This window comes from Orcinus orca, chromosome 1 (genome assembly GCF_937001465.1).
Source record: "Orcinus orca chromosome 1, mOrcOrc1.1, whole genome shotgun sequence".
NCBI lineage: Eukaryota > Metazoa > Chordata > Mammalia > Artiodactyla > Delphinidae > Orcinus > Orcinus orca.
In genome coordinates, this window is record NC_064559.1 from 100,822,190 (window position 1) to 100,848,547 (window position 26,358).

Genomic DNA, 26,358 nt, shown 5'->3' on the forward strand with positions numbered 1-26,358 from the left:
CCCTGGTCCCCGGGAGTGTGGGCAGGGCTGTCCCCGGGCTTCCGTGGGCCCGGCCTCTCCCACTTAGGGAGGAAAACGCAGGGGAAGCCCCCGGCGCCCGCCGCCCCCGGAGACCCGCGGAGCCCCCGGCCGTGCAGGCGCTGAAGACGAGCTCGGGCGGGGCCCCGGTGCGTCGTGCCTGTCGCCGTCCGTGTCCGGAGCGGCGGCTCGCGCCCGCCCGCTCGGCGCCCCAAACACCCCTCCCCGGGCCATAGGGGCCCCACCCTGCGGGGTGTAGGCGACGGCCGGCCCGGGACGAGCGGAGCAGCCGTCGCGGGGCCTCGCCGCGGCCTCTAGCGCCCCAGCCCCGGGGAATGCAGTGGCCCCCGGCCCCTGGCGCTTCTCCGTGTCTAAGCTGGGCCTCCTCGCTCGCCTGCTCCGCGGCCACGACGCTCCTGAGCCGCGCCGGCCGGGCCCCCCTCATGGCGGCCAAGTGGTTCAAGGAGTTCCCCCTGAACCTGAAGACAGTGTCGGAGCGGGCCAAGCCCGGCGGCGGGGGAGGCGGCAAATTGCGCAAGAACTCGGAGGCGGGCGGCGCGGGGCCCGCCCCGGGCAAGGGCCGAAAGAACTCGGCGGCCGAGCTGGGGAGCAGCCGGGCCGGGGTCGGCCCCCCCAAGGATAGCCGACTATCCCGAGACAGCCTGCAGGGTCTGATTCAGGCCGCCGCGGGCAAGGGCCGCAAGAACTCCCGGGCCACCGAGGAGGAGCCCCACCGGGGCGCGGCCAAGAGCTCAGGCTGCAGCACCTACATCAACAGGCTCATCAAGGTGGATACTCAGGAGAAGAATGGGAAGAGCAACTACCCCAGCAGCAGTAGTAGCAGCAGCAGTAGCAACAGCAGCTCTTCCTCCGCGTCCTCTTCGCCTTCCTCCCTGGGACCCGAACTGGACAAGGGCAAGATTATTAAGCAGCAAGACACGGTAAGAATACAACCTCCCTTGGACCACCTCTCCCCTACTGAAGCGGAACAGTGGGAAGGGAGCATCGTGAACCCGCTAAACTCTAGGGTTCTTTATACCTCAGAGAAGGTGAGGATGTATTTACCCCCTCTAACATTTGACTCCTAAGTGACCATTTAAAATAGATTTTGGTTTTTTTAATCTTGAAAAATTCTCATTCTGGCGTTGGGGAACTTGGCAGAAATGTACTTCCCATTTAATTTTGTTATCAGTTTAGAAGAATAAGTGAATGAGACAGTTGGGTGCTTTGTTAAATGTGATCCCCTTGTAGATGTGGTTTATTTTAATTTAGAAATCCAGGGGAATTGCAAAGCTAGATTTGTGTGTAAATTTTATCCTTCTTGAGCATAAGGAATGGTAACCTCTAAACTGTTTTAAGTACTGATTTCAGCTGCCCCCCTTCTCTGCTTTTTGGAAGCGCCATCGTTCTTTGCACTTCAACCCAGTAAAGGGTTTCTCAGCCCTTCACTAGCAGCACAAGATTACAGCCCTCTTTCATTCATCCCATGAACATTCACTGTGCAGGAGCCATATAGGATAAGGGGCACAGGGCTCTAAGGACTGCGGAGGCTACAGAATAGGACAAGGAAATGCCCTGAAGGGAAATTACAGATCAGGACAGAAGGTGTTTCCTGCTTCTTACACGCTGGAGGTTTTCTGGGTGCTGTCCAATGTGAGACAGTTAAGAAAAGGAGTGTGAACATGTGAAGAGACCCACTCATTCTTACAGAGATGAGTTGGGGTTTTGTTTGTTTCTTATTTTTTTTGGCTGCGTCGGGTCTTAGTTGCAGTGCTCAGGCTTCTCTCTAGTTGTGGCGTGCAGGAGGTTTTCTCTTCTCTAGTTGTGGTGCGCAGGCTCTAGAGCACGTGGGCTCTGTAGTTTGAGGCGCGAGAGCTCAGTAGCCCTGCACGTGGGATCTTAGTTCCCCGACCAGTGATCGAAACCCTGTCCCCTGCATTGTAAGGTGGAATCTTTACCCCTGGACCACCAGGGGAGTCCCCGTTCGTTTGTTTTTAAGTCTGCTGTTCCGTGTGAAGGAGAGAGAGAAGAGCTTACACCCAGCTTTCAGACTCCAGCCCAGCCGATCACTTCCCTGTCATGAGAACTTTAATTTTCTCTTGCCCAGTCTTCAAACATGTGGCCCACCCGGATGGAGTCAGGAGTGGTAGCACATACCACGTGTGTCTGCATTGGCACTTCTATTCATTCCTCCACTTATTCTGTCCACAAGTATTTACAGCGTACCTACCCCCCTGCCAGACACTGCCAGGAGATCCATGGAAAGCTGATCAGCTCGTCCAGACATTAGTCAGTGGTCTCTCCATGTGTTTAACTGGATCATAAGCACCTTGCAGCCAAGCACTGAGTATCATGCTTCGTGTTCCTCGCTGTACCTTGGGGATGCAGTACACATGTTCAGGCAAGAAGAATGGAGTGAGGGAGTGAATGGTAATCACAGTCCTCTGCAGTGATTGCCCGGTTATTGGTCGTCGCTTCTAGATGTCTAAAGTTTCTTAGACCATCTCCTCCCAGGAAGAGGACTCTCATCCAGGCTGTCCCCTCCTCCTCACTTCTCCCTGTTTAGCTGGATTCTTCTGCCAGCTCCAGTGGTGCTTCTCCGTGAACTCTTTGGAGTATGTAATCAGAGATTGTACCAAGGCCTGGGGCTTCCTCCCTTAATTTTGATTCACCTTTGGTTTTTATTCCTCTCTTTCTCTTTAACTGGAATAAGTAGTTTATCTATACTATCCTAGCTGTTTATTTGTGGAGCCACGTTGACAATAGGGAAAGTGCTGTGCTTTAAAAATGAATATATCTTTTTTCCCCATAAAACTCTTCCTCCGTGAGAAGCACCTGTCAAGCTCAGGCTCCCTAAGCGCCCACATTGTCACCCAGCTGCTGCAGAACAGAACTATTGCACTCACACCACCTTCCCAGGCACTTTTCTATTTTTGGAAGGATGGATGCTTTCTGTAGCAAATACGGATCAAAACTCTATCTGATCGTAGTCTATGAGAATCAGTCTGCCTATAAATTATTGAACCTAGAACTCCCACAATACTCTTCAGCTCTGACCTATTTCTTAGGCTTATTATGAAGCCTGCCTCTTTAGAGCTGTTACAAATTCCTTGAGGACAAAAAGTAAGTCTTGGTCTTATTTTATTCCCTCTCAGTGCCTAGCCAGTGCTGGTGGGTGTTCAGTATCAGTGGGTGATGGGCTGACTTAACCATGACTGTATTGCTCAACTGGTTGACATTAAAAAAAACAAAATCATGGAAAATGTAGTAGACCAGTTCATTTTTTTGTGCTCTAAAGCCATAGACATCTTCCACCTTCCGCCATCCACCCCTGCTACACTTTAACCAGCAAATGCCTTATTGCTTGGGGAGAGAGAGGGAGGTGAAAAGAGCCTTGGGGATAAGCAGGAGAATTTAGATGGATTGTTGCCAATCAATTATACTACCAAAATAAACCAGATGTTTGTCCAACTGGGTGGATAATAGTGTAATCAAGTGCAAAAGCTCTTCAGAACTGGTTGGAAATTTTGACCTCTTTTTGGGTCTGCAGGTTTTTTAGCAGTCTTTTTGATACCATTGTCACTCTGGTATATGACAGTCCTTAGCAACTCCCCTGTCTGGTTCTTTTACAGGTCATCATTTTAGAAGACTACGCTGACCCTTATGATGCTAAACGGACGAAAGGCCAAAGGGATGCAGAAAGAGTAGGGGAGAATGATGGATACATGGAACCCTATGATGCACAGCAAATGATAACAGGTTTGTAACCAGGAGCTGCTTTATACAGACTGAAATCTCACACTCACTCAGAACGTAGTAAAAATAATCACCAGTGTGTATTTTGGGAAGAGGGGAGAAGGGACTATACCAGATCCTGCTGAGTGGAAGAAACAGAAATTAGACTCAAAACTAAAGTCAAAATATCTGGTTAACATCCCTAATGGTTTTCTGTCCTTCAGTTTTAGAATTTGTGGGAGTCTTTAAAGTTTTTCTAATTCTATGCAAAATGACACTTGTGAATTTGCAGATCTGCTCAGAATGTGATCTTCAGTTTTAAGATTATTTAAATACACTTTTTGGCCACTTTCAAAGCTTTGACATCCATAATGGGAGTCATAAATCTGTACCAAGGGACTAACACATACTTAAAGTACTTTAAGTTGTTAAAAGTTGCAGAGGGCTTCCCTGGTGGCGCAGTGGTTGAGAGTCCGCCTGCCGATGCATGCAGGGGACATGGGTTTGTGCCCCGGTCCTCCGCGGCTGGGCCCGTGAGCCATGGCCGCTGAGCCTGCACGTCCGGAGTCTGTGCTCTGCAACAGGAGAGGCCACAACAGTGAGAGGCCTGCGTACCGCAAAAAAAAAAAAAAGTTTGCAGACATGATGTGATCCTCTGTTTTATAGTAGAAGATTGATTTCTCAACAAGCTTTACGATATTGGAGGAAAAAAATTTAATTACTAAGGCATGAGTATTAATCACTGACATGAGCCAAACCACTCAAGGCAAACCTCCTAAAACCAAAGTTGACTACTCTTGTAACTTTTCAAGTTGGAATAATTCCAACTTGTGAGTTGAGCAATCACTGTCATTTTTTGTGTCACACTTTTCCCTTTTATTCATAATTCTCTTAAGTTGTGTAAACAATACCTTAAAAACTAATTATTTAGATTTATTTGTGCAATTTTAGAGTAAGTTATCTATTCACCTAATTTTCCTTAAAACATTCTTTAATCTGTAATGAAAAAATGCAGTTTCTAAGTGCTGACTCAACGGAGCCTTGTTTGAACATCGTGGGTTTCACGCCTGGGAAAGGAATAATTGGTCACACATTAAAGACTTTGTCTCTTCTGTTTAAAAACAGATGGAAAAGCTGTAAGCTCAGGCTCCATAAGCATAGCCTCAGAAGAGTTGAGCATGAGGGTAACTGCAGCACCCTGGAAGGGTCAAGACAGGCTTCAGAGTGAGACTGAGCTGCAGCAGGAAAGCACTGCTCTGTTTCCTGCTCTCTGCTTACAGAGATAAGGCATCACATTTGGGAAGGGTGTACCCTGACCAGGCTGTGACCCTGAAGGTCACTGGACTGTGACCTCTAATGAAATCTGTGAATGAAAGGAAGTGAAAATGAACTTAGTCAGAATTTTAAAAAATATCAGAGGCTTGAAAGGAATAGGAGGAAAGATTTTCTTTTACGTAAAACTGAGGGAAAAGATTTTCTAAAAAAGCAAAAAATTAATGTTTTGTTTTGATTCACCTTTCTTTGTCCTTTGGTTTTCATTCCTCTCGTTCTCTTTAATTGGAGTAAGTAGTTTATCTATATTATCTCAGGTTTTTTGTTTTTTGTTTTTGTGGAGCCACACTGATAATAGGGAAAGTGCTTTGCTTTTTAAAAGTGAATGTCTTTTTCTCCCCCCATATAACCACCACAAAACCCTGAAACTAGGGGACCCTCATACTACCCCCTTGTTACAGGGTAGAAAATAAGATCAAAGAGATTCTGACTCTCCTATGTTCATAAGACTCTTCAAGAGGCAGAGCAGGAATTGGAACCCAGATCTTCCCACTCCAGACTGAGTGGTCTGCTTTCTACACCAAGCTGCCTCAGGACCCGTGAAATGATGTATGAAAAAGTTTAAACTTGACATATAAGCAAGGCACCTTTCCACTCAGACTCACAAGGAAAGTTGTATTTAAAAGTCAAAAGTTGGTATGTAACTTGTTGCTTTTCCCCAAAAAATAAATAAATAAAATTTAAAAATTAAAAAAATAAAAGTCAAAGTGTCCAATACGAAATAAATGTAATAATAGTAGTAGCTAGCATTTAATATTTGAACATTTATTAAGTTCCAGGCTCTGTTTTAAAGTTTATCTGAATAAATTTACTTAGTAATACAAAACTAATGTATTCAATTGGAGGATAAATTCAAATTTATTAAAAATTTAAATTACTAACATTTAAGAATTACTAGCTTTTTTTCCTTTGCTCTTTTAAAAAATATTATATTGGTGAATTTAAAAAGTCCTTCATTTAAAATATATATCACAAAGTACCTTCTTTGTGCTTTGTGATATATATTTATGTGCTTTATATATATAAAAAATATATATCACAAAGGTATAAGAGAATATACCTCTTATTCTACGCATAGGTTACACAGCTGGACAGAATAACAGGAAGTGGGTTTATCGGAAGCTGGGAATAAAAGATTTGCTGCTGGGTGGGTTTTTTTTTTTTTTAAACCTTTTACTTTTTTCTGTCCAGTTTGCTCCCTGTGGGCTTGGTTGTCAAGTCCAAGCTCAGAAATGTCTCACATTTCTTGAGAAATGTTAGGGATTTTGTTTATTTCAGCAGGAGATAGAGAGGGTTCTGAAGAATATGATTTAACTGTGGAGCACCCAACTTCTGTACTGCCTTTTTGGGTGTGTTGTTTTGTTTTGTTTTGTTTTTTGGCCATGCCACGCAGCTTGTGGGATCTTAGTTCCCCGACCAGGGATTGAACCCAGGCCCTCGGCAGTGAGAGCATGGCATCCTAACCACTGGACCACCAGGGAATTCCCAGTACTGCCTTTTTAATACCTGTGAAGTGGAAGTAACATGCCTGATTTCAACAATATCTTGGATGTATAGAACACTGTTCATGATGGTATTTTGTAACAACCATCAGATATTTCCTAGGCATTTCTTTACCATGCACCCGGCCCTGTGCTGGGCTCTGGGCATCCAGGCAACAAGATGCACAGGACCCATGTCCTTATGGACCTCACAACCCAAGGGGCAAACAGACCTAACAGAGCGGAAAATATGTCACTTAGCACTTAGCCATGAAGAGGAGAATAAGAATCACCGTCTCCCTCAGGGAACAGAGGAAGGAACAGAAATTGAGGCATTTATTACTTTCCTATGGCCAAGGCTTAGGGGACCCAGGCTCCCTGGATTCCCCCCTGCCCAAAACTTTGCTCTTAACTTTTAAAAGCTAAGGATTTATAAATTTATGAATAAATGCTCACTTAGATTTCTCCAAAGGATTGTTAATAAAGATATGATAGTCAGTACAAGGCAATATTAGTTTAAACCTGTTGTTGTTCTGTTAGATTTGCAGGAACATTTTAGCTAAATAATTAGCAGAAACATTCTACTTAATTTAGCATGATAAGTTTTCGCCACCAGATTAAAACGTTAGCATTGGGAGGATCTTTAGAAGTTCCCTAAGATGAGCCAGCATTCAGCATGATAATTCCTTCTGCAGCTGGTATCACACAAGTCGAGCGTCTACTAGGTGCCAAGTTGCCACATTACCCCACTAAATCCTACCAGCCTGTGTAGTGGGTGTTAGAAGGCTCTGTTTTACAGATGAGGAAACCAAGGTTCAGAAAGATTCAATAACATGTCCAAGTTATGCAGCTGGAGAGGGGGGATACCAGGTCATCCAACACCCTTTGGTTTTAGTTACCAAGCTCCAGTCACAGATTGTTTTTAAATTTTTATTGTTGCCTCCAAATGGTTTTATTGGTTGGTGTAGATAGTCAAGTCTAAAGGAGAACCTCATTTTTTCAGTCTCCATTTAAAAAATTATCCATGATGGAAAAAATAGAAACAGAAGACTTTTTGATTTATTTACTTTGTCTATATTTTGCTTGTTAAACTTAAGTTTCAGGACTTCTGAATTATATCTGCTTTTGTTCAGATATTTAGATTTATTCGACAGGAGAATATTAATTTTAAATCAAAATTTAAACATTGGTAAAAGATCCCTATTGCTGATTCTAAGAGAAACATAGAGCCTTATGAGACTCTAAGTTTGATGTTTTGAATACATGGAATGGATTAAGGGAAAATGTACATTACAGAAATTGTAACTAGCATTCTACATGAAATCTTTGAGGCATAAAGTAAGATATGATAGAGAAGGCATGGGCTCTGGAGCTAGTAGTGAATGGCTCCCCTGCTGACTACTACACAGCCTCAGTCTTTTCACCTGTGAAAATGGGCCAACACATCTCTTGCTGCATTATGATGAGGCCCCACTGAGCTGCAGGTGTAACACGCCTGGTACATGCATATGTGAAAAATATCACAATTATTTAGACACTCTGGAGAGAGAATTCCATTTTCAAAGAGAATTCTGAACAAGTATAGGGCAATATTAATTGCTAACTAGAATTAATTTAGCAAGAGAAAGTCTTAGTCTTCTGCTGATGTTTTAAAATATAAATGGCATACTTAGGTACAGTGAGAGCTGGGAATTGAGAAGGGAAAATTTTCGGCCAGTATTATGTTTCACAGCAACCAGTTGCAGATACGAACTGGTGCAGGTCAGGCCTCAGTTCAGCCCTTGGTGAGATGGGTGTTTATCTGCAGCCCGTTGGCTGTATTCTGTTGTCTGCCGTGGTAAATGGCCTCTATCGGCAGAGCCAGGGCGTAGCTTCCTCTAGCCATTTCCTCCTTCTCAGGCTCGTTTCCTCTCGGAGCCAGCTCTGCACGTCAGGGGCTATTCTCCCTGCAGGAAGGGTCGGCTTGCAGCCCCCGCAATTGTTTCTGTTTCTATGGCGCCTCAGGTTGGGGGCAGCCAGGTGCTGGAAGGGACTGGAAGGTTACTCCCCTTGAAGGGGCAGATAGGCCCTGCGCTCAAGCCCTATTTTTCCCCGTAATTAAACATTGTTTAAAAAGATGATCATACTCTGCAGATTTTGCCCAATCCCAGGATCATCCTGGGAAGGAACATTCTCAGCTGTAGACTTTCCAGTGTTTTTCCCAGAGCTCTAAGTGTGCAGTGACTATCTAAAATAGAAGGAATACTGAATTCCCTGGCGGTCCAGTGGTTAGGGCTCCACGCTCTCACTGCGGAGGGCCTGGGTTCGATTCCTGGTCCGGGAACCTAAAATCCCACAAGACACGTGGTGTGGCCAAAAATAAAGAAAAGAAACAATCATATATTTGGGACTTCCCTGGTGGTCCAGTGGTTAAGAATCTGCACTTCCACTGCAGGGGGCACGGGTTCAATCCCTGGTTGGGGAGCGAGGATCCCATATGCCACGCAGTGCAGCCAAAAAAAAAATTAATAAAATGAAATAGAAGGAATACAAGTGCTGCCTCATCTCAAAAGTAAAAACCCAAATACATGTGTAATAAGAACTCAAGATTCTAATCACTGTACATCATTCTAACACAAACTCATTGAAATTTCCTGTGAGCAGGACTCCTTCTGTCTTAAGGTTGGAGTCAAGCCTTTTTCTATTTTGTTCGACTGGGACAGAATTGAAGCAAGGACCTTAGGAAAGGTTTCCCCAGCCTATGCCAGTCTGAGGGTAAACTTAGGTTTTGATCAGAAACTTTAAAATTCTAAATTAGTCCTTTGAACTCCTTTGTGTTTTCTCTTTCCTCTTTCCTAGTTCTGTAAAAAAGTTCTTTTTCATAAATTCCAGGCTTATCTTAATTGAACCAAGAGCAGAGTGAGTTTTTTGTTTCTTGTTTTCCATAACTCCATCTAGAATAAGCCATGAAGAAAAAAGACTGTCGATTGAAAGTCAAGAGGCTTGAACCAGAGATGCAGGAGACCTCAAATAACCCCAGGCACCTTCCTGGCCTGGGGATGCGGAATAGTCCTTCTAACTCTCACATTCGGATGTGGAAGTTTTTGATAGTAGGAGGACCCTTTTCCTTGGGCTGGGGCTAGCAATGATAAGATTAGCTCTGGAGGGCAGGAGCAACTGGGATGGGGACTGTGGGGACCCAGGTTTTGTGGGAGTGCTTCTCGGGCTTAGCTTCTTATTAGAATCACCTGGGGGAGCTTTTGCAACTCTGACTCCCAGGCTCTACCCCAGCTCAATTCAGTCAGGACCTGTGGTGATGGGACCCAGCCATGAGTATTTGTTAAAGCTCCCCCAGGTGATTCTAATGCACTAGAACTGCAGTTTTATAGGATTGGAGCCAGCTGCAGTAAGGGGCCCTATCCAGCAGAATTAGAACCTCATCCTACAAATAAATTCTGCCCCTTTGACTTTAGTGTCCTGATTTTAATAACTTTTCCCTAGAGTGTATCCTTTCCTTGTTGTAGAAGTCGTATGGAGTCAGTGATCCTTCTCTATAGAGTGTCACCATGCCCATTTTCAGTTGCCTGGAGAAAGTCTCACTTTCCTTCATTTCTATGGCACTGTAAGTCTCCTGATCCTCTTCCTCCTTACCTGACCATTCCTTCTCAGTCTTCTTTGGTGGCATCTCTTCTTCCAACCACCCTTAACTGAAGAAGTCCCAGATTTTGCCTTTGATCCTCTTTCCTTTTCAATCAGCCTCCTTTTCTCTGGCGATGGCTTTCATTCTCACAATACCAACAATGATCCAATTGTGAGTAAATCCTAGACATGTACCTCTGACCTTCATCTCTCTGCCAAGCTCCAGGTCCATACTATCTGTCACCTGCCTGGAGAAGTTCTAGAGCTCCTTCCCCTCCCTCGCTCCTCCCATCCATCCATCCAACCATTATTTAGCACAACTGTTTCCTACAAAGTCAAACAAGACATGGGGGTCCCTGGCCTGGCAGTCTCCACCAAATTGGAAATACAGACACATCAACAAATAAATCCATACACTGAGAGAGATGTAAGGTGAGAGTGGGTTGGCAAAGCGGTGGCACCTGGGGGACATGGGGCACTGGAGGAGAAGGTAGGCAGGAAGGAGGAGGAGATGCTAGGCTAGACTCCAAAGGATTGGCAGATCACCAGAACACTGGTGGGTATAAGACAGTGCAATGTGCAGGGAACTTCAGAAGTTCCGTTTGGTTGGAACAAAGAATTGGATTTTAAGGGGTTCAGGGATAGGGTGGTATTGAGAGAAGAAATTGGAGAGGGAGGCAGTGATGTGACCACAGAAGGTGTCCCATGCCATGCTGAGCAGTTTGCACTTTGTAAGTGGACATTTGAGAACTTATTGGGTGTTAAGTGATGAGGTGAGATGTTTGTGTTAGAAAAGTCCTCCTTCATTGTGACCGGGTGGACGGATTGAAGGCTTCCTCATGGGCATTTAGAGGAACCACAGCATGATGCTTCTGTCGGCCTATATCACCAGCTCTGGTTGTCAGAGACTCTAGTCATCGCTGACTCTACCTGCCAAGGCCTCTGGGCCCCAAGCTGGTCAGTCCCCAGACGCTGCTGCTTCCTTCCCACTGTGGCTGGCCGGCTGGTTAGCTGGTGGTTGGTTGATTTGCATCCGGTTTTTTGCATCCATTTCTGTGCCTCCGTTCAGACCATACCTTTATTCTATCCTGTACACTGTGTTGGAGTTATCTTCCAGCAAATCACAAATATAATTATTATTACCTATTTAAAAACTAGCAATGGTTCTCCACAATATAAACTTTTTAATTCTGGCTTTTAAAACTTCTGCACTTTGGTGCCTGTCCTGCCTACTTTTCCAGCTTCTTCTCCCGCTACCCCTCTCCTCTCTTGGCCTCTGTCCTTTGAACTTCTCTCTCGATTCCCCCTGATGGGAACAAGCCCTTTCTGGTTCCCACCTCCATATCTTCACTCATGCAGCTTCCTCCACTGGAAATGACCTTCTCTATCAAAGTCAATGCATCTTCCATTTCTCTTCCACTTGGAGTCAGTCCAAGTGTGGTGGCTAAGAGTATGGCTTCTAGAGCCCAACTTCCTGCTTTTGAATCCAGGCTTTGCACTTACTGGTTTGGGCAATTTCCTTAAACTCTTTGTGCTTCAGTTTTCTCTTCTGTTATATAGGGAACTAATAGAACCTATCTCATAGGGCAGTTGTGAAAATTACAGTGCACTTAGAAAAATGCATAATGCATAGTACACTATGGCTAAATGTTAGCTCTTGAGATATTATTTTTGTTGTTTTTCCCCCAACTCCTTTTACTTTTATTTATTCTGTCGTTGTTAGCCCGTTAAGTATTATTTGTGAATATGTCACTACGTCGAAACCGCCTAGAAGTCAAGAACTCTGACGCACATAAAGATCTTACCTCAGTGTATGTGGTGGCCCAGTGCTTGAATATAGTAAACACTCAATTTTTATGAACATACTTTGATCACAGCTTCCTAACAAGATGTAAACGCTTTGAAGGTGAACCACACTCAAGAGGAGACAGGGGGACCGGGAGTTGTGGAGCAGGTTGCCTTGAGGCCACTTCTCCAAACTGCAGGCGCGCAGCCCCAGAGGCAGGCCTGTCTTCAGTTGTGATCCCCTAATCGTTGGACTCGATCCTATTATCTGGCTTGATCCTATTATCTGGCTCAGGCAACTGGCGGGAAGAAGTCGTAGGGCCCTTCCCCCAGCTGGGCAGCCATCAGCCCAAGTAAGGAACAATCCAGGCGTTCTAGGCCACCTTCAACCAGACAGACCTGTGGGTTGGGGGTGCAGTGGTAACTGGGTTCATCACCGGGCTTCCGTGACACCCTTTCTTCAAAAGTATTGTGAATGGTGTGTGTTTTTCAGAAATCAGACGACGAGGTTCCAAAGACCCTCTGGTGAAGGCTCTTCAGCTGCTCGACAGCCCCTGTGAGCCAGGGGAGAACGGCACGAAGCCCGAGGCGCTGGCCAAGAGACGGAGCTCCAAGGAGCTGCTGGGAAAGCCGCCGCAGCTGTACGACACGCCCTACGAGCCGGCGGCTGAAGGCGGCCCGCGCGCCGAGGGGCCGGAGCGGAAGGCGCGGCTGCCCCAGGACGACGAGAGGCCCGCGGCCGAGTACGAGCAGCCCTGGGAGTGGAAGAAGGAGCAGATCGTGCGGGCGCTGTCGGGTGAGGGCTGGGTCCGCGCCCCCCGCTCCCTCCTGCTTTCTGCTTCCCTGATGGAAAACCCCGCCAGCCGCAGCCGGGGCTTTGCAGCCAAGGCTCTTTCCTTTATGTTCCTCAACTGCAAGCCTCTTTTCCCAAGAAATCTGATGATATGGGGAAACGAGAATTTGGCTATGGTTGGAAGACCAGGACTGAAGACGAGCCCTTAATGTTGCATGTATCCTGTATCCTTCTGGGTATCTTTATTTTCCTTTATCTTGGCAGTACGCGACTATTTTGGAAATGCCTTAAGTCACTATTGAAAAACCTTATCTAATCACCACCAAAGCTATCAAATTGAGAGCAGCTTTTTCTAACTCTTACTTGGTGCTACTCTTCAAACCTGTTAAAATCCCTGTTTATAAGATGCCAGTAGTGGATCAAATGGATTAGAGGAGAGGTGGTTGGAAAGCTGAAGGAAGCTAGCTTTTTTTTTCCTGTCAAAAATCCTCCTGAAGGAATCAATTCTTCAAGTATGAACTTTTTTTAATAACTTAAGAGGAAGTTGATAAGTAGATTGTCAATAGTTATTAAAGGTAATTCTCCCTCCTGCTTCTCCCTGGCCACCGAATTTCTTTTGCCTTTGATTTTAAAAGTTAGGGCTATCTTTTCCCTCTAACAGTAAAGCTATGTTTTTGATTAAAACTGTAGGCAGTGTAGGGAATTCCCTGGCGGTCCAGTGGTTAAGATGCTGTGTTTCCACTGCAGGGGGCACGGGTTCGATCCCTAGTCAGGGAACTAAGTACGATCCTTAAGCCACACAGCCAAACAAACAAAAAGTATAGTCAATGTAAAGGGTGAATAGAAAAGGTAGTTTGTTCGATAGCAAACATTTGAGTCAGGTTTTCTGTTTGTGTTTGCTTTAATTTTTTTATATAATTTTATTGAAGTATAGTTGATTTACAATGTTGTGTTAATTTCTGCTGTACAGCAAAGTGATTCAGTTATACATATATATATTCTTTTTCATATTCTTTTCCATTATGGTTTATCACAGGATATTGAATATAGTTCCCTGTGCTATACAGTAAGACCTTGTTGTTTATCCTATATATAATAGTTTGTATCTGCTAATCCCAAACTCCCAATGCTTCCCTCCCCCACCCCCAAATCAGTTTTTGTCTTATTTTAGAATTGTTTTCCACAAATCTCTGCTGGGCACCTGCTACAGTGCTAGATGCTGCTCATTTTATCTCTTTATCTTCTATCCAACCTAGATGTCATAGCATCTTTAAGGCACTATTAGTAGTTTTTTTCTGAGTTGATTTTTGTCTTTATTATTTCACAGTGAAAACTTCATTTGGTGTCAAAGAATGATATGCACTCTTGCAGGGAGTGATTACCTGTAACTCTGTTTAGTCTCTTATTCTAAATATACCAAAACAAAGAGTTTTTTATAAGTGCATGCTGAAGGGACTTCCCTGGTGGTCCAGAGGTTAAGACTTCCCTTCCAATGCAGGGGGTACGGGTTCGATCCCTGGTCGGGGAGCTAAGCTCCTACATGCCTCATGGCCAAGAAGAAACAAAACATAAAACAGAAGCAATATTATAAAAAATTCAATAAAGACTTTAAAAATGGTCCACATCGAAAAAATCTTTAAAAAAAAAAAGAACATGCTGAAATATACTAAAGTGGTTTCCTCTCATAATCTAAAACTGTTCTACATTAATAAATATCTTGCAGAAAAAGTGGCTGCATGTGGATGCTAACAGTATGATCAGATATCAAAGACAGCAGGAGCTCAGCTATCCCAGGGCCTTTTGCAGTATTTTTTTTAATTAATTTATTTTATTTATTTATTTTTGGTTGCGTTGGGTCTCCGTTGTTGCACGCGGACTTCCTCTAGTTGTGGTGAGCTGGGGCTACTCTTCATGGCAGTGTGCGGGTTTCTCATTGCGATGACTTCTCTTGTTGCAGAGCACGGGCTCTAGGAGTGTGGACTCCAGTAGTTGTGGCACAAGGGCTCAGTAGTTGTGGCTCGCAGGCTCTAGAGTGCAGGCTAAGTAGTTGTGGCATGAGGGCTTAGTTGCTCCACGGCACATGGGATCTTCCCGGACCAGGGCTCCAAACTGTGTCCCCTGCATCGGCAGGCGGATTCTTAACCACTGCATCGCCAGGGAAATCCCTTGCAATGTATTTTAGCTCAAATTAAAGAGGGGGAAAAGCTTCTTTCCTAAGATGAGGCAGACAAGGTCTTTTCTTTGAAGTTTACATGGGTCACCTCAGTGGCCTCTGATGTTAAATGGAGCCTTCCTTCCAGTTCAGTTTGAAGGCTCTGAGCGACCTTCCGTCAAGGAGGAGACAGTGAGGCAGCACCACCGACAGAAGAGTTGGACCCAGAAGATCTTGAAGCCAACCCTCTCTGACCACAGTGAGGGGGAAAGAGTGGACCCAGCCCTGCCACTGGAGAAGCAGCCGTGAGTCTCCTCCACAGATATGTGTAACACACAATGACCGGGAACTTGGTCGGGGCACACTGGACCATTTTACATGATTCTTTTTGGTGCTGAATACTTGTCTGGGTGGGACTTATTAGTGAAAACCCATTTTCAAAGCCCAGTGCATGTGTGCAGAGTAGAGAATGCACTGCATCCCCAGAACCTGATCTCAAATTCCATTCCTCCGCATAGAGTGAAAACTTTTAAAATGACACTAGCCCTGTTAACTCCCTCTTAGGTGATTGATAGGTTTTGTGATCCAGGATTACCCACATCTCATTTTGTCTATTTTGAATGGGAAGCAGGATCTAGTCCAGCTCTTGAGCTTTCACTAGAAGTTCATTTCAAATAATGCTTTATGGAATGATGCCCTGTCTGGACTGGTATCTTGATGCTCGTGGTTTCTCCCCCTGCCCCATTTTTCAGTTGGTATCATGGTGCCATCACCCGTGCTGAGGCTGAGAGTCGACTACAACCCTGCAAAGAAGCTGGGTACCTGGTTCGAAACAGCGAGTCAGGGACCAGTAGGTACTCCATTGCACTAAAGTGAGTATCGTAGCCTCCCCGTCCGGATGCAGGAGAGGAGACTTTCCTATCATGGGTAGATGACCAGGCAAAAAAGCTATACTTTGAAGGTGGTTCACAGGGGTATGTACTGTCAGAAAATAAGATGCATTTGCTTGGACAACAGAGTAAGACATGCTCTGATTAGAATGCAAAATTGGGGGAATTCCCTGGCAGTCCAGTGGTTAGGACTCAGCACTTTCACTGACGTGTAGCCCCAGGTTCAATCCCTGGTTGACGAACTAAGTTCCTGCAAGCCGCATGGCTTGGCCAAAAACAAAAAAAGAATACCGAATTGGTATTGGGTAAATGTCCCAATACCTCTTATGATAAAGAGAGTCCTATTTTATTACTGTTGTACATTGATCACTTTCTGCCTTACATTACGTGATCTAAAGTAGGTCCTCTCAGCAGAGAAATAATTCTTGATAAAAAAAATAATTTCTAACAGGATAGTTCAGTGGTTCTTTTATTCCCTAGTGTTTGGGACTTTAATAAATCCGATCCCTTGATTGTCAAAATGCCAGCTGCAATTTTGGTACTAGTTTCTTTTGATGAAAAAGGAAACACTGCCTTGCAATGACTCCCCTGCCCAGTTGTACACAGAACATTCATTTTGGCCTGGTAGGCCTGGTGGAGCTGGTGTCATGGAAATTCTCCTTGCTCTTGCGAGTTCAGTGGTGCTATATTGGAGGATCATTGTCAAGAGCCCTAACAGCATTTCCTTCCTGAGGAAGCTGAGCCCCTGCAGCTGAAACAATCAGACTGGAGGGGATAAGAGGTTGTCGGGGGGAGCAGCATGGCTCAGAAAACGGGATAGGCCACCAGATACACAATACCAGGAATAGCTTTGCTGTGTTCCTGAGACTGGTGCTCGTGGATTAGATCTTTGAGCCTTCGGTGCCAGCTGTCATTATACACAACCAGGAACAGTCTTTCCAGATTGGGTTGGCCGTGGGGGGAGGAAGGAAACAGTTTTATTATTATTATTATTCTTAATGTGTTCTTTGGGGAGGAAACCTTACACATGTCCTTTTAGCCATGACAAAGAGGGTGAGTTTAAACCTCACCTTCGTGGTCTCATACTCGGGTTTAAGCACTAGTTTGGCAATTTGGGGGCCAGGAGGGACTAGACGTTTTTTTTTCTTTTTGGTCCAGTGCCTGATGACTTGTGTGTATGAAGGATAAACAACCCAAGGGATGCTACACATTTAGCTGAGGGCTGTGAAGCTAAATGTGTAGCTTCACTGGAGTGCTGACTGCATTTCTGTTTGAATATCACAATTCCAGGAATGGATGGGAACCTGTCTGCCTGTGAACCTGGCTGAGATTGTTTTCAGTGGGGAGGGATCCCTCTGCTCACTCATTCATGTCTTCTCCTCAATTTTGGTTTTGTTCCAGGACTAGTCAAGGATGTGTCCACATCATAGTGGCTCAGACCAAAGACAACAAGTACACCCTGAATCAGACGAGTGCTGTCTTTGACAGCATCCCGGAAGTGGTACACTATTACTCCAACGAGAAGCTGCCTTTCAAGGGGGCAGAACATATGACCTTGCTCTACCCGGTGCACAGCAAGCTGCACTAAGGTTCAGCCACCAAAAGCCCCAGCGGGGCCTCTCACACCTAGGAGGGCATCAGCACCCAACCAGTATCTCAGGGGACAAGGCTGGACTGCACCATAATATTTTGGAGGAAGCGGGACGCTTCATTTAGGAGTCCAAAAGTCTTCGGCCTTGAATCCATTCCATGACACTTGGTTACTGACCTGTCCCTTTTCTCCTTGCTAAGTAGTTCTACAATGAGAAACCATAATTTACCAGTTGCCTCCAGTCCTGGAGTAGGGTGCTCTATTTGGGGCGTGACCCTCAGGAAAGGTAAGTCAGGAGTCCAGAAATATTAAGATTCTCCAAAAATGTGCTAGTTGTTCCGTGGAATACCTGGTCTCCAAACAAACCAACAAAAATGCACTTGGCTTCTACATAAGACAACAAAAAATGATCATGTGGACCCAAAGAGCATGTAATACGGGACCCCTTCTTGGGGGAAAAGCACGAACAGTGGAAAATAAGTAAATAGTGGGCACTTTGGAGAAAGCTATATTTCTCTCTTGAGGGTCCTAGTTCAGCTCCGGAGTCCATAAAAATTCACAACTGTAGGGTCTGGCAAAAGGATTATTAAGAAAGTTTGTGTTTTCTCAATTTCTGTGGACTTTTTCAGCAAATCAGTAATATAAGCATAAATAAGAAGGAAGATGCCTCTGGTTTAAGAATCACCAACATAATTAAGCATTGGCAGCATTACCATTATTCTGAATTACAGAATAAAATACACAACGAAGATTTCATTTCTGATTTTTAACAAATCTGAAAATTTACAAAGCTCAACAGCTCTTTTCTTATTGAATAATTATACAGAACTTCTGATATATTTTGTTTCACCTTTGCTCATTTTAGTTATTGGAGCCATTTTTAATTTTTATCCCTAAAATTGGATTCGCTTTGTATTTTAGAGTAACTTAAAAATATATATATATAGGGAGTTCCCTGGCGGTCCAGTGGTTAGAACTCCACATCTCACTGCCCAGGGCCCGGGGTTCAATCCCTGGTTGGGGAACTAAGATCCCACAAGTCACGCAGCACACACACACACACACACACACACACATATATATATATATATATATATATATATATATATATATACATAAACTCTAGGATATGATTGTGTGAACTGGGTCTCTAAAACCTGCCAAGTTTCTCTCATGCTGTACAAAGCAGACCGGTTGGCACCGTATAAAAATATTTTAAAAGACTGGCATTTTCTCTATCTACTACTGCTTAAAGATATTAAAATAATATTCATAGTACCATTATGATTTATTGTGAACTTGTATCGCCAATGTACTTACTGTGAAAAAAAAAAACTGTGGGAATGGCATACTGTGAGAAGGCTACAGTGAGTGGCTCTATAATTACAACTGAGCAGATGTTTCTGTATTCTGGGGTTTGTAATTTGGTTCTTGAAACTGGTCCAGATGCAAATGTGCTGACTGTCATCAATGAAAAGTTAACTTTTGTAACTAATGTTAAATACACAAAAGAAATGTTGATTCGGTTAATTTTTAGGAAAACATATCCTTCTAGTTATTAGTTATCATTTTACTATTATGATTTAGAGATTAGTAAATATTCGCTTCTTTATTCAGTTAAGATTGTAGCCAAAGAGTCATGTGATCTTTGTTTTTAAAACTTTGAAAGGAACTTTTCCTCACTGGATGTCAAAGATTTTATTAATCAAGAATGTTATGTTTTTTAAGTACTGATAGAATTTTTTAATGTATTGGTTTACGTACTATATCTTTAGTACGAGATTTTTTTTTAATTTTTAGCATTTGTAGTTCCAATTCCATTAAACAAATATTTATTATCTTCCATATACAAATAATTCATTCTGTTAAACTTATTTTCAGTTAACATTCTAGAAATGAAACCTTATTTTTTACTTAAACGTATTCTACAAAGGAAATACAGCAGTCACCCTAATTTTAATAAATGCTGAAAGCTTTGTAAACTTTTTCTTTGTGCACTAAATGATTTTTGGCCCATACCCAGCAACTGTGATGAATGTAATAATGAAATAACATTTTGAAAGCAGACCTGATACATAGTATTTATTGAGCTTCTATCATAGGCTCAGTATTGTGCTTTCTCTATATTGTTTTTCTGTGACAGTCATGCTGTTTTCTTTATATAATTAAAAGTGGAGATGTGGAGTTTATATATGGTCCAGTTCCTTCACAATTGTACAGGAGGTTATAATAAGGAGAAATATAGTAAATTCGTAGAAGGGGGGTAAGCTACTATTTTCTTCAGGTTGTGACACAAGCTGACAAAAGCCAGGGAATTCACAGCTGGGTGGTGGCACAAAGTACCATATGTTCTAAAAACAATTAGGCCCAGCAGGGTTTCCCTAATGGCTTCCTTGTTAAGCCTCCAGGGCCACCTGAGCTGAAGCCCTCTTGACATGTCTCCTCTCTGAGCTCTGAATGCTTGTGCTTTTTGTCATTTTGTCTTGATACAAGTATTTTCCTGTAGTCGTAGTTCTTTTGAATTCATTCAGTCTCCCAGAATATTTTCTGATTCTTTCTGGAGAGAATAATGTCTTCTAGCAAATTTGTACTCATTTGCCTTGAATTTTAGCATCCATGGAGCTTCCTACAACTGTTCCTTCCCCTTTATCGCACCTCCTTTTAAAAAAATGCTCTGTTCCAGGTTATGAGTTTATTTCATTGGCTCATTTCAGGCCTATAAGAACGGAGGGTAAAGGGACACTTCTATTTATTTTGCTACCATAGCTGTTTCTATCAGGATGGATTTCAACCACTGGAGTTGGTGTATTTAAATAAGTAGGAATAAAATAATGGAGAAATGGTAATATATGTACAGAAAGGTAAATGCTGATATGCCTATTCTGTTCTGAGGATGGAAGTGTCCTTTTTAGTTATCCAAAGTACTTTCTTAAGAATCATATATAAAAAGAGCCTTTATTCTTATCTGTTCAAAAGTCTCCATGCTTGGCGGAATTGTTACTCATTTATTGGCCTCTGCCAGAGGACGGAGAGGTGGGCAGATGATCCGTAGGGACAGCCAGAAGATTTTGAGATAGGTAGGAAAATAATCCTAAGTTATTAATTGGGTCATTTGACTATGTCATTAGTCTGTTAACGGCCACTGTTAGTGAATAAATCTTAATACTTAATTCAGAAGAACAACTGAGCATTTGAGACATTCTTCAAGTTGCTTTTTAAATGAGAGTAGCATTTCTATTCTATTAAAATGTCCTTTTTAGTCAAAGGTTAATGGCTCATTTTTCCTTCAGTCTAGGGGTATATTTCATTTCCCTTCTTTCCTCATCCTTTTAATATTTAGCAGAATTTATTTGATACCTTTCTCACACGTCTCATTCATTCGTTGTCTCTTTCTTATTTTCTGTAACCAGCACTATTTTGGCCTTATGATCTCTTTAGAATCACTCTTCTTTATTGTTGTCTCCAATTTTTGTATCCCCATTAATTTGGACTTAGAGAAACTTGGCCTTCAGTGAACCTTAATTTATTCTCCTTAATTTCTGACGCTATAGAAAGAAAACGGTGGTGTGTTACTGCCATCTAATGGAGAGAAAGAAACCTGCAGTAGGAAAACAAAGCGCATTTAGGGCAGGGTTTTCTGAAGGATTTCTGATACAGTCCTTAGCAAGAAAATGATGACACAGCAGTTGCCATCTTGAAATCTGCCCTTTCCTGCGGAAAGGGTGATTTGCAACCTAATACAACCATCGTCACGAGGCCTCTGGACTATGGCTGGATCATGTCGTTTAGAATCTGAAATTTTAATGAATATGCTGGCAACAGATCATTGAGACAGGCATCTCATTTTGTCAAGTTCTTACCCATTCAGTTATTTTGTCAGGGGCCTTAACATTTTAAGTATCAACTAATACATAGTTTTAACTTCTGAAAATATCTGAAGATTGTATGTAATACTGGTGCCTATCGGTAGTGCTTTAGTAATTTATATTATATCAGAAAGATTTTATAAAAATTTCTGGATGTATTACAGTAGCCAATATAAGCTGCATGCCCGCCTGAAGATTGGTTTACTCTGAAATGTAACTTTAAATAAACATTATTCCAGGAAAACCAGTGTTTCTGCTTGAGTCAATTAGTTTTGAGAATCACCTCCCTTCATAAAAAACTTTTCTGCTATAGCAAGAGAGGGTCAAAAGTTTCATTTGCAATCACCGTTGATGAAATGTATAAACAAACCGCAATTGAACATAACCAGCAGACGTGACCTTAATTTTTTTTCTGAGTTCACCTTTAGAGCCCGCCTATTATGTTTTCCGTCCCAAATAAAACAGGACCACACTGAAGCTCTCCTCTTCCTTTCCTCGGCCGTCTTCTTCCTGAGTAGGCGGTTGTTACATTTGTCCCTGTCCCTGACTAGGCATCAGAGTTGTGGCTTTGCTTTTGTTTTTACCCTTGTTTGTTATTTATACAGATGCCCCCAGCCCATCCATGGGATGTGATGCTGCAATCTGTGATGAATCTAAGTTTTTTAAACTTCTACCAGGTGACTTTGATACCCAGCCAGGGCTGAGAACCACCACTGGAAGCAACTGTTTAGAAATGCACAAATAGATTCATTTGAGTTTCTAGAAGAAGGCTATAGTGTTGAGTCTTTCACTATCAAAGTCTTAATTTCCATTGAACATTTATATAAACTGCCACCCAGTGGTACATTGGGTGCTTATTGTGTTTTCCCATCTGTGTTAACCGAAAGGGAAGTTTGCATTGAGAAATACTCACTTCCCCAACATCACCACAGCAATTGAGTAATTACTTTCAGAATTCAGGTTGAACACATTTACAAGAGCCCAGGGTTTGCTGAGTATTGGAATTTTGACCCTGTGAAAGGCCAAGATGTAAGTAATGAGAATAGACTCTTGGCTACACTCCAGGTGTGCTCCTAAACAAATGCTTTTCATGCTACATTATCTTGCTTTAATCCTCCACAACTCAGTGAACCAGGTGGCCTCATTTTTCAGGTAAAGACACTGGGTCAATCGCATAGTAAGTAGTAGCCCAGATTGCAGCCCAGGTCTGATTCTGGAGTGGCTCTTAATTGGTGTACCTAGACAGGCATACCTCGTATTATTGCACTTTAATGCACGTCACAGATACTGCGATTTTTAGAAGTTGAAGGTTTATGGCAACCTTGCATCGAGCAAGTCTACTGGTGTCGTTTTTCCAACAACATCCTCTCGCCTCCTGTCTCTGTGTCACATTTTGGTAGTTCTCATAGTATTTCAAACTTGTTTATTATTATATTTGTGATGGTGGTCTGTGATCAGTAGTGTTTGATGTTACTCTTGTAATTGTTTTGGGGCACCATGAACCATGCCCATATAAGATGATGGGCTTAATAAATGTTGTGTGTGTACTAACTGCTCCACTGACTAGCCATTTCCCCCATCCCCTGCTCGGGCATCCCAATTCCCTGAGACACAGCAATATTGAAATTAGGCCTATTGGTAACCCTACAATGACCTCTAAGTGTTCAAGTGAAAGGAAGAGTCTCTCACTTTAAGTCAAAAGCTAGAAATGATTAAGCTTAGTGAGGAAGGCAACGCCTTAAGCCGAGACAGGCCGAAAGCTAGACCTCTTGCGCCATTTAGCCAAGCTGTGAATGAAAAGGAAAAGGTCTGGAAGGAAATTAAAAGTGCTACTCCAGTGAACACACAAATGATAAGAAAGTAAAACAGCCCTATTGCTGACATGGAGAAAGTCTGAGTGGTCTGGATAGAAGGTCAAACCAGCCACAACATTCCCATAAGCCAAAGTCTAATCCAGAGCAAGGCCCTAACTCTCTTCAGTTCTATGAAGGCTGAGAGATGTGAAGAAGTTGCAGAAGAAAAATTTGAAGCTAGCAGAGGTTGCTTCATGAGGTTTAAGGGAAGAAGCCATCTCTGTAACATCAAAGTACAAGGTGAAGCAGCGAGTGCTGATGTAGAAGCTACAGCAAGTTATCCAGAAGATCCAGCAAAGATCATTAATGAAGGTGGCTACACTAAACAGATTTTCAGTGTAGACCAAACAGCCTTCTATTGGAAGAAGATGCCATCTAGGACTTCCATAGCTAGAGAGGAGAAGTCAATGCCTGGCTTCAGAGCTTCAAAGGACAGGCTGACTCTTGTTAGGGGCTAATGCACCTGGTGACTTGAAGCTGATGCTCATTTACCATTCCAAAAACCCTAGGACCCTTAAGAATTATGCTAAATCAACTGCACCTGTGCTCTATCAATGGCCCAACAAAGCCTGGATGACAGCACATCTGTTGACAAAGCCCACTGTTGAGACCTACTGCTCAGGAGAAAAGATTCCTTTCAAGATATTACTGCTCATTGACGATGAACCTGGTCACCCAAGAGCTCTGATGGAGATGTACGAGATTAATGTTGTTTTCATGCCTGCTAGCACAACATCCACTCTGCAGCCCATGGATCAAGGAGTAATATCAACTTTCAAGTCTTAGTCTTTAAGAAATATATTTCATAAGGCTCTAGCTGTTGTAGATAGTGATTCCTCTGATGGATCTGGGCAAAGGAAATTGAAAACCTTCTGGAAAGGATTTGCCATTCTGGTTGCCATTAAGAACATTTGTGGTTCATGGGAAGAGATCAAAATATCAACATTAACAGGTGTTTGGGAGAAGTTGATTGGAACCCTCACAGATGACTTGGAAGGGCTCAAGACTTCAGTGGAGGAAGTAACTGCAGGTGTGGTGGAAATAGCAAGAGAACTAGAATTGGAAGTGGAGCCTGAATATATGACTGAATTGCTATAATCTCATGAAAAAACTTTAATGGATGAGGAGATGCTTCTTATGGATGAGCAGAGAGGTAGATGTTTCTTCTACTCCTGGTGAAGAAACTGTGACAGTTGTTGAAATGACAACAGAGGATTTGGACTATTACATAAACTTAGTTGATAAACCAACAGCAGGGTTTGAGAGGATTGACTCCAGTTTTGAAAGAAGGTCTATTGTGGGTAAAATGCTATCAAACAGCATTGCAGGCTACAGAGATATCATTCATGATAGGAAGAGTCAATGCATGCAGCAAACTTCATTGTTGTCTTATTTTAAGAAATTGCCACCACTATCCCGACCTTCAGTAGCCACCACCTGATCAGTCAGCACCATCAACAATGAGCCAAGACCCTCCACCAGCAAAGATTATGTACAACTCACTGAAGGCTCAGACACTGGTTAGCACTTTTTAGCAATATAGTACTTTTTTAAGCATTTTTTAAATTTTTATTTATTTTATTTATTTATTTTTGGCTACATTGCATCTTTGTTGCTGCGTGCGGGCTTTTTCTAGTTGCGGTGAGCAGGGGCTACTCTTCGCTGCGGTGGGCAGCCTTCTCATTGCGGTGGCTTCTCTCGTTGCGGAGCATGAGCTCTAGGCACGCAGGCTTCAGTAGTTGTGGCATGTGGGCTCAGTAGTTGTGGCTCACAGGCTCTAGAGCGCAGGCTCAGTAGTTGTGGCACGTGGGCTCAGTAGTTGCGTCTCGCGGGCTCTAGAGCGCAGGCTCAGTAGTTGTGGCTCGTGGGCTCTAGAGCACAGGCTCAGTAGTTGTGGCATGTGGGCTCAGTAGTTGTGGCGCACGGGCTTAGTTGCTCTGCAGCATGTGAGATCTTCCCGGACCAGGGCTCAAACCCGTGTCCCCTGCATTGGCAGGCGGATTCTTAACCACTGAGCTACCAGGGAAGCCCCAGCAGGTGAATTCTTAACCAGATTCCTTGCCGCCAGGGAAGTCCCGTCTTGCACTTTTTAATAAATAATTTTTCATAAGCAGTACAACCTGGCTGAACTATCCCAAAACAGAGGGATCATAGTTAGTGAAAAGCTTACTCTAGTTGTAAAAATATACAGGCTCATGAAAAAAATTTTAATATGCATAAAAGAAAAAAGAAGGTGCAAATCTGGTCTTCAAGCAGCTCCCTAATGCTCTTAGGATATCAAAAGATTGCTCACCACAGAGCATGTCCAAGGCAGGCCTCCCCCCCAGCCCCAGGCCCTGCACCAGCAGCCTCCCTGGGCCGCCCCCTCCACCCGAAGCCCTCCTCCTCCATCTTCACTCTCCGTATCCCTTCCTTCCCCAACTCCCTAGACCAGATTAGTCACTTGCTCCCAGAGAGAGCGTTTGCACCTTAATTGTGTGGCTCAGTGACACTTGGGGGAGGAATTGATTCCTCTTATATCCCTGCAGCCAGCGTGGTGGTTGAATGGATCTCATGGCCCAGAGAGAACCACCTCTTAGTGTGGTGATCATTCACCCTTTCAGAGGCAGTGGACAGAAAAAGATTCCCACGCCATAAAGAAAGCACAGTTAGGGGATTTCAAGGAAGTTCATTAAAGTTCACACCAAGGAAGCAACAGAACACAGAGTTCAGAGGAATAGATAAAGGGCTGATGCAGAGAAGGGGAAGTGGTTTGGTTTGGTTTCTGATCAAGGACCATTAAGTATAAGGAGCTGCTTGCTGCCCCTCCCCTTTGTGGCCCATCTTCTCTGTGGCTGCCTGTTATGTGAGCAGCGCCGGGGCCTGGTGGCCTCAGGGACACGCTGAGGGCACCGGCGTGTGGCTCAGACTCCCAGGGTCTCAGCTTCCACACTGACAGGTGTGATAAACCCAATGAGGAATCCAGGTCCATCTCCCCGCAGGGGTGAGTGGGCCAGGCCCCACCCAGCACAGGTGAGGGCACCTGGCCTGGAAAAGGGGTTGGAAAGATAGGCCCATCTTCATTGTCTCCCGGGGCTGAGGGGCCACACAAAGAGCACTGGCCTTGGAGTCAGGCAGACATAGGTTTGGGGTCTAGGTCAGCCTCTTAACTCAGGTGTCCTAGATCACTATCTTCACCAATATGAGCCTCTGTGACCTCACTTGTAAACAGGTGAAAACACTTTCCTTGCAGTGCCATTATGAT

At 43.6% G+C, this 26,358-nt stretch overlaps 2 protein-coding genes and 1 pseudogene across 10 annotated transcripts in view; 2 read left to right on the forward strand and 1 right to left on the reverse strand.

Moving 5' to 3' along the window:
- Nucleotides 1-26,358, reverse strand: part of IL6R (interleukin 6 receptor) — a 136,273-nt gene that overhangs the window by 56,197 nt on the left and 53,718 nt on the right. The gene's annotated exons all lie outside the window — the stretch shown is intronic.
- SHE (Src homology 2 domain containing E) lies at nucleotides 27-21,278 on the forward strand. Its single transcript, XM_004284655.4, has 6 exons — nucleotides 27-959; nucleotides 3,651-3,777; nucleotides 12,463-12,765; nucleotides 15,063-15,219; nucleotides 15,667-15,786; nucleotides 17,206-21,278. The coding sequence occupies exons 1-6, from the start codon at nucleotides 354-356 to the stop codon at nucleotides 17,390-17,392; spliced, it is 1,500 nt and encodes a 499-aa protein (XP_004284703.1). The 5' UTR covers nucleotides 27-353; the 3' UTR covers nucleotides 17,393-21,278.
- LOC125961206 (tigger transposable element-derived protein 1-like) lies at nucleotides 22,911-25,140 on the forward strand (annotated as a pseudogene).

Bases quoted from the DNA above. Each gene is read 5' to 3' on its own strand.
- SHE (XM_004284655.4), top strand. From the start codon at position 354: ATGCAGTGGCCCCCGGCCCCTGGCGCTTCTCCGTGTCTAAGCTGGGCC. The intron at 960-3,650 runs GTAAGAATACAA...GTTCTTTTACAG, and splicing joins TTATTAAGCAGCAAGACACG to GTCATCATTTTAGAAGACTA. The intron at 15,220-15,666 runs GTGAGTCTCCTC...CCCATTTTTCAG, and splicing joins CTGCCACTGGAGAAGCAGCC to TTGGTATCATGGTGCCATCA.